Here is an 8812-nt window from a genome sequence, read left to right on the forward strand (position 1 = left end):
GATTTTTTGGGGTGATTTTGTTGGTTTCAGATGTTTATCTAAAAAGAAGTGATCATTTAAACACTGATAGGTCATTTGAGTTGATGGAAGAAATGTCCTTTTGACTTTACGTGAGCATTAGCGAGTGGAATAATTAGCATGCTTTGAAATGAGACTAATTGGACATGTGCTTTGATGTACAGACCAAGAGAATAAGGTTATTAAATGAACTACGGCATGAGAGCGTTGGATGATTCAACAGACATTTAGCCTGCAACTACTGTTTAAAACCAAGCCCTGTAAAACAAGCTGACAAGCTGAGTTTACTTGTTTTATTTGAGGGGGGCAAATGCTTTGACTGTTATGAGCTGCATATGAAAATATACTGTGCATTCAGTATGTCATCTTTATTGTGGAATAATTCTGTTGTTATATTGAATACTTATTGCTGTGATCATGCAAGTGTGTGAACTAGGGCTGTGCAATATATCGAAATATCGCAAATGTAGATATCGCAATATGCATATCGCTACAGCTTGCAATATTTGGGGCCATGAACAAAAGACAAAGAGAAAATCACTCACTGCTCTTACCTAAATAACTTTTGTAGCTTAAATAAGAATCAGAGCATATTGAATTCAAAGAGTAAATACTACGCAGTGTTTTATTTTTCCTTTTTATTATTGAGTTCCTAAACTCATGTTAAAATGATTACACTAATGTTAAAATGACATTTTTATGTAATGGTTGAGTAAAACACTACCGTTCACTTTCAGAAGTTGTTGTAGGGGTGCTTTCTTATTAGAATCAGAATGAGCTTTATTCACCACTTAAGTGTACGCAAACACAAGGAATTTGTTGTGGTTTTACAGGAACTCTTGGTACATACAGTGGGGTACGGAAAGTATTCAGACCCCCTTAAAGACGTGTTCAGTTGGTCAAAGGAAGACCTTTCACAAAGACCTCACATTATTGGATGATTCAGTATTACTGCCATTCACATGCTTGTGCCGTCCTTGAGCAATTCAATATGTGTGATTACCAGGGTTGTGTGCCATTCAGAATTGAATTGAGAATGCTTTTTAAATTCTAATTCAGTTCCTGATTTTGCCTTGGTAGCAAACAGGATGCATAAGTGCAATTCATGTGTTAATGTAAGGCAGTAGAATTGAAGTGTATTGAAGGTAAGAAAGTGTTAAAAGAGGATTCCTTTTTAACAGGAAAAGCTACATTTGTGAAAACAAAATGTTGCCTTGACAAAGCCTTGTTTGAATGAAATGAATGAATTCTGTCATCATTTAGCCTACTCACTCTCATGCCATTCCAAACCTTTCAGTCTTCTGTGGAACAAGAAGACATTTTGAGAAATGTCTCTTCTTTCATGTTCCACAGAAGAAAGACAAGCATACAGGTTTGGAACAACTTGAGGCTGAGTAAATTATATAGTTTTAATTTTTGAAGCTTTATATTGTTGAATTGCCTACATTAATTTACAGCATGTGTTCTTATAGGTGCTGCTTGTAGTACTGATTTTGTAATCTCTTTGTTTTTAGTGGAGTTCATGTACCTGGATTTGGCCTCTTTGACATCTGTACGACACTTTGTCCAGAGATATAAAACCAAAGGTTTGCCACTACACGTCCTTGTCAATAATGGTATGTAAATTCCTAAATTTCTCTAGTTTCTTTAAAATTAAAAAAAAAAAACGCATCATTAGGCCACAGCAGTTGTGCTGTAATAGTTTATATTCTGTCATATTTTCAGTGTCTAACATTAAGTTTATTTATTGAAAGCATTACTATTGTCAACAATACATTAGTACTGAAAATGCAGTATTTGTTAAAGCATTTATTATTTTAGGTCCGTATTAATTTATCCATAGACATTTTAACATTTCACATTGTATATATGAATAGGTACAATGAACAAACATGAAATTGCAATGAATAATAGTATTTTTTTCTGTAACCTAGATTAATAAATACGGCACAATTGCTGCTCATTGTTAGTTTGTGATACTTTATACATTCATGTTAACAAATTGAACCTTACTGTGAAGTGTTAGCTATTTATAATTTTTAAGGGCTGTACATCTTGTCTCTCAACCTGAAATCTCTTGTGTCCTCCTAAGCTCGCTCGGTTGGACATGTCTGGTCTGTGTCCTGAGGGCCTTAGGGGTTGTTTGTTTTAACTGAGTGACTTTTATTTAGAAGCCTGCTCCAGGGAATGCCTCAAAATGACAGGAGCAGTCACACACTGTCCTCTCCCTAACAGAGAGAATTAATAATTCACGCTCCCCTTTTCCTGTTTGTTCTCTGTGGCACACACCCCTCCCCTCTGATGCCGGTTGATGGGCAAATGCATTTGTGCCACCCCATTGAGGGTCTAATGATACAGAAAGGTCAACGCTTGACCCCTCTAGTGCCCTGGCTGGACAGGACACTGCATGTGTCTGAGGGAGAGTCAGGGGACATTGATTGTCTTTTCAGAGATCCTTCAATCATGGATCGATAACATTAGGATGCATTAGGTTTAACTTTCCAGAAGGGTTGGACAATAAACCATAACATATCAGGTTTGTTGTCAAATTTATGTTGATAAAGATAAGCTCTGGACATTTTTACTCTATGGATTAATCTAACAGCCTAGTAAACACATTAGAAATAAACATAACTTTTAGCGAGGAAAAACTGCCATCCAATATTAACCAAAACTCAAAGATCTTTGACAACCCGCCAAAAGAGTGGGGTTTAACTTGAAGAAATTATAACAGAAATATATTACCTTAGGGATAATGTACAGCCTTGCAATGCCCTGAAGGGGTTTATTCTGCAATAACAACTGGCTGGATGTACTGCTTATTACACGGCTACTTGCCAAGTTAAATAAATAATTAGATACAAAATATTGATTTGAAATGAAATATTTTATAAGCACTTTAAATGCAAAGCTTCCGCAAAGAAAAGCAGTTGCTAACAAACGGCTTTGAGCCTAGACAAAGTTCAGACAAAACTCACATTTAAGGCATAATGTACATCGTATCATTCACTAAAGAGAGAGCGCAGGGGTGTGGTTTGAGAGATTTTAAAGAACTGGCCTCAAATACCTGGATGACGGCAACAGTTGTTATCTGCTAATAAACACTGGGACACACCAAGTGACCGGTGACAAACGTTGGGCCACCGTCGAGTGTCTGTCAGACAAGTTTTGCACACATCGGCTCTCGTCAGGCTCATGTTGATGGCATTTTGACCAATTAAACATGAATCAGCGTTGGGGCCATCGGTGAGTGTGAGAACTCTGATTGGATGTTCAGTTTAGTAAATGAGTCGAGAATTAAAGCAAAAGTGATGAAAACAAGCAAGCAAGTCAAGATGGCACAGACTGTTCTAAAGTAACATTATCTTACCCAAGCATTCCAATACGCAAATATATTCATAACAACATGAGCCGCTTAATATGAAGAAAGATATCAACATAACTGATATTTAAAATGGTAAGCAAGAGCTGCTTTGTTTACATTTTGTATATCTGTGTATATCTCGTATATCCTTGTTTTCATTTCTCCTTTTGAATGATGAATATATACTATTGATAACAACGCCAACACCATTGTCAACACCAGTCGGCGACTGACCAAACAGAATCAAGTATTCCAGAGAGCGGTGTAATAATATTCTGTAAACTTATTATTATTTTTAAGGAATATCATGCTAAGATTTTTCACTCATTTTAATTTATACAGTTGTGCAGAACTGAAAAAAACTCTGTGCTTTGTGGTAAATTAGTTGTTATATTTTAATTTGATTACATTTTAAAAGATTTAATAAATTAAGTCATCAATTCATTTCATTCAACACGATTTTTGATGAAACATTTGTGTTAAATAATAAAACACAGAATCCAAAAAATTAAATGGAAATCACAAAATGGGTTTCAGGAGGCCCTAAATTAAAATGTATCTTGGAGTTTAATTGTGAACGAACAATATTTGTTCACATTCATTCTTTGGGCTTACCAAACATTTAGAAAGCATTTCCTTCCCCATGGTAAATGATAAATTAATATTGTGATAAATATCAGTATGTATGATGTGGAAAGAAATATCATGATAATATTTTTGGCATATTGCCCAGCCCTACTTTCCAGCACGAGATTAATTAAAGAAAACACATTGTTTAATGTTGGTTTAATATGCTGAGGACATTTTTATAATCCTGATTACTGTTTTCTCCTGCAGACTGAGCTGTAATTCTGTTAAGAGCAAAATAATGATGAAACATGTTTTCAAGAGCACAAGCTTATGAATGCATGAATGCTGGTGGTCAGTCTCGGTCAGGGTTTTAAACTAGATTACATCCATTTGATATTGGTGTAGCATTTGGACCAATCAGACACACAACTTTTTGTTATATTTAACAAATAATATCGAACTCCCCATCACCTAACCGAATGGCCAATTACGAGGGTCTATGGACCCTTCCCCCGAAATGCACCTAACACCTCAGAAAAGCAGAACAGGCCTCTGGTTCCATGGTAACCAATGCTGATATCACTGGTTTTATGGCCTAAAAGGAATGCAGGGGATAAACTCCCTCATTTTCCTCATAAGAAAGGCACAAATGCACAGGAGAAACTGACTTTTCTACTAATTAATTCATAGGAAAACCTTCTTTGAATGAACACCCATTTTCTTCAGGCCATATTGGGATCCACCAACTTTAATTATCTTGTGGCGCTCCTTTTAAAGACATAGAAATGCATTTCTGTAGAGGGATATTTTTATGTGTGAATGTGACCCATGATGTTCTTCCCATCTTTTTATCGAAAGCATTACTTCTCAGCGAGACCATGAATTAAGCAGAAAGAGACACATTAAGAACATTAGTTTAGGAAATGGTTATTCGCTAGTTCAGTTTCATGTAAAGACATCTCCGATATCCTTCTGTGTGTGCTAAAAGCCATTTAAAAAGACGCAAATCAATAAACCAGCAATACCTAATCCACAGTATTCAGAGAGCTGCATGTGGTACAATGTTCTCCAAGTGTGTGAAGTTCATCGCTTTTCAAACCAGAGGAAAGAGTGACTCAGAAGTGACTCATGAGTCATTTTCGAGGAGTGAATACTTGATCAAGCCTAGTAGGATTCTGCCTGGTGGCCTGCATATTCTGTCTGTTCATAATATATCAGCAATGATGTTCCTTTATGTCTGCAGCTGGTGTTATGCTTGTTCCGGAGAGGAGAACAGACGATGGATTTGAGCTACACTTTGGGCTAAACTACCTGGGCCATTTCCTGTTAACCAACCTGTTGCTGGATGTGCTGAAGAAGTCAGGCAAACCTGGGAAATGTTCCCGAATAGTCATTATGTCTTCAGCTACCCACTATGGAGGAAGATTAACTCTGGATGACTTGCAGGGAAGGTTAGTAGCTTTTTTGAATTATAATTGAGATTCTTTTCTTGCCTCAATCCTTTTTGTGAATGGAAAGGACAAGCTAAATCTTAAAGACCTAATTAAAGATTTAATTAGGGGTGCTCCGATTGATCGGCTACTGATCACTATCGGCCAATAATCACATTGGAATGATTGATCGGCAGTCTCTAAAAAGGCCGATCTCAAAAAAACGATCTCAAGCTGATGACGCTGCCATGAGAGGTTTGGCATTACATGCAGCGGCACCGTCTCAGTCTCTGTCCGGCTCGGGTGAAATAATTATAATGCTATATTTCTTCATTAAATAACTTTTAAAGTAATTTGAAAACCTTGTGTGAGACGTAACTTCACAAACAATGTGAGTGAATCACCGCGCGCTCTCCCTCTTTCTCTCTCAAAATACGCAAATGGCTTCACATTGCATCTGTCTATAAGCCAGCTGCACAGTTGACACAGGAATTGTCACTTGCACAATCGAGGCAGTGTCACATTGTCACTAAAGTTTATAAATTGCATTACTTTTTAATTATTGCCAGTGTTTAACCATTCAGCGCTCGCACGCACTCCTGGAGACTGCACTCATGCACACTCACAGCGCACACACATAATGCCAGGTTTACATTAATCAGTCTGCAGTGCGTATGAGGTGCGTATTTTTTCCGCGCTCATGTTAACGGATTAAAGCATTCACTGCACACGGTTGTGGTCCGGCAGCGCGTCTGCAGCAGAGCAGAGCTAGTGTCCGCACCGAGTCTATGTTTGCTGTGCTGCAAGCACTGAATTAAAGTAACAGCCCATTGTTTTCAGTAAATATGAACATGGATAGAGACGAAAATTTAGCAATTACACCATAAATGCATATTATTAAAGTCTACTCTGTTTCACAGTCAAGTCATATGGCTTTTTGGCTAGGTTTAAAGGGAAAGAGCACTTTTAGATAAGGCAATAATAGATGCCACTCGTGGAGGAAGGAAAACAAAGTTCTTTATGAACCGCAGGATTGCTTGTAATAACTATTTCAATGCAAAAGGAATACCATTTCTGTCAATGGTAAGTTTGTGATAACGTAAGAAAGGTAGTTTAAATGTTTTGCCACTTGCTTGAGCAACTTAATATATAAATCTTAATATATTATATTTATTGTGTTTAAACATGTCTGTGAAAGATTGTATTACTGTACTGTGTAAAAAAAGAATTGCAATGCTGAAAAAGCATTTCCAGTGACAATGTTTGTATTTGAAATCAAACTAATGGATAAATGTTGTGTTTGTGGTAAACAGCCACGGATCAGTAGCGTACTCCTGTGTGAAAGCTGCTTCTCCTCTCAAAAGAGATACCTAACAGGGGAATTCCCCCCATTTTCAAAAATGAAATTCAGGCCCTGAATAAATGTCTAAAAATCCCGATTGGAGTATCACTATAAATAGTTATAAATGATAAATAGAAGGCTTTAAAAAGATCGGTATCAGTGATCGGTATCGGCAGATACTGCTTTCTGTGATCGGTGATCGGCCTCAAAAATCCTGATTGGAGCACCCCTAGATTTAATCTTCCTACTTGTATTTAAAATTAAAATATATTCGATTGGGCCCAAGGCCACTGCTGAATTTATAAGTAATTTTAAGTAATAATTTTTAAGTAATAGGCTATTTTATTTCCGGTTTTGACCCCTGAACTCTCTGTTTGAATAGGCGTGAGATATTGTAGACTCGAAAGTAAATGCCCACTGCTATGATTGACTAACAGTTGTGTATGTTTGACAGCCTACATCTTTCACAGATGGATGCTGCTGTGATTTAGGTTAAAACAAACCGCATATATACTCTCAAACTATCGGTAATAACAGACAAGGCAATAGTGATCATGTAATAAAAACTTGTGTGGTGTGACATTAAAGTGGGTCCTCACTCAAAATTTTTTTACTGGAGCAGATGCAATTTCCTGGTGCCTTTTAATTAAACAATTGCTTTTATATCTAAAACGGTTACCACATACCTGACAAGGTTTCCCAAAAATTAACACAGCGTTTAAAAGTCTAGTAAGTTGTTTTGAACAAAAAAAAATTGACGTACTGTAGCTAGCTATCTAGCCTAGCAAAGACGTCAGATAACTGCATTATAACAAAATAGTGTAAGTGTAACTAATTTAATGCTGCAACAAAAAGACTACATGATGCCTTTAAATGCAACAGGTCAGGTGAACAAATGATGAACATTCACTTTAATGCCAGCTTGTTTAGTTTGCTTTGTCTGCCTGTGTTTATCTTGCTGTGTCACAGGAGTGCACCAGGTGCGGACCAGTTTTGAGTCAGAGGATCTTGATGAATGGAAAGGACAAGGCCGAAGCCTGACACGAGCTTAGGGTTTCCGGGAGCGTTTTTCTCACATCCTCTCAGACTTCAAACAAACCACCGACTGGGCGGGTCACATGAAGTGCGGCCTTTAAAGCCTGCAAAGATTCACGCCTCTCAAGATGGGCTTGTCCAATGAGGACGTCCGGAATCTCAAGTGGGAGTTCTGAGATACTGGGGCGTTTTTATGGCCCTTTGTTTGAAAGCATGGTAATTTGCATATGAAACTTGGATAAAAATTACTAAAGACTCTTAGAACACTAATATGTTGCGTAGGTGTAAACATACAATATACACTCTCAATTAGATCATCCGAATACGAATTCATAGATACTAAACATGGTAAGGTTATATATATGTACGCTGACAGGAGTGTGTTTCGATTATAAGCCTGCATAACAGTATACAATTTCAAAGACAAAATACACGATGACAATAATATACCCAATGACCTGAAGGATCATGTGTGTTCATTCAAAGAAAGGTTTTCCTATTAATTAATTAGCAAAGAAAAGTCCTTCCCTTGTGGATTTTCCTTATGGGCAAGGAAGCGATTTTCTTCACCTAAATTCCAGGAGGTCGTAAATGTATCGGGTGTCAGGGCTGCCATGGAACCAGGGGCCTGTTCGGCTTCCTGGGGTGTTACAGAGTATTTGTTAAATCTAGCTAACAAAATATATATTGTGTGTTTGAGTGGTCCAGACGCTACAGAATGGAGTTTAATTCTTATATACTGAATGAGCCAAGTGGAATGGATTTGAGGAAGCAGCAGCATGGAAGTCAAGGCTGGTGGAATGGTGTTTAGTTTATTAGGGCATTCTTCAAGTGGAATGGATGTGACTGACGGTGCTCTGAAAAGTGAACAGACATATGTGCTGAATTAGAGACAGTAAAGTGGATGTGTCCAATATCACTGAACTTTAAAGGGGTCATATGATGCGATTTAAATTTTTCCTTTCTCTTTGGAGTGTTACAAGCTCTTGGTGCATAAATAAGATCTGTAAAGTTGCAAAGACTAAAGTCTCAAATCCAAAGAGATGTTCTTTG

General features: G+C 37.3%; 1 protein-coding gene across 4 annotated transcripts in view; it reads left to right on the forward strand.

The window, feature by feature from the left end:
- Positions 1–8812, forward strand: part of LOC107552235 (dehydrogenase/reductase SDR family member on chromosome X-like) — a 56131-nt gene that overhangs the window by 33609 nt on the left and 13710 nt on the right. For 3 of the 4 annotated variants that reach the window (XM_016234085.1, XM_016234082.1, XM_016234084.1), the window contains 2 exons: positions 1533–1634; positions 5196–5403. In XM_016234085.1, coding sequence (XP_016089571.1) covers positions 1533–1634; positions 5196–5403 — 310 coding nt within the window. The remainder of the gene's footprint in view (positions 1–1532; positions 1635–5195; positions 5404–8812) is intronic. The other variant, XM_016234083.1, reaches the window with a different exon arrangement.

This window comes from Sinocyclocheilus grahami, unplaced genomic scaffold, assembly GCF_001515645.1.
Source record: "Sinocyclocheilus grahami isolate Dianchi unplaced genomic scaffold, SAMN03320097.WGS_v1.1 scaffold443.1, whole genome shotgun sequence".
In the NCBI taxonomy this organism is placed as follows: Eukaryota; Metazoa; Chordata; class Actinopteri; order Cypriniformes; family Cyprinidae; genus Sinocyclocheilus; species Sinocyclocheilus grahami.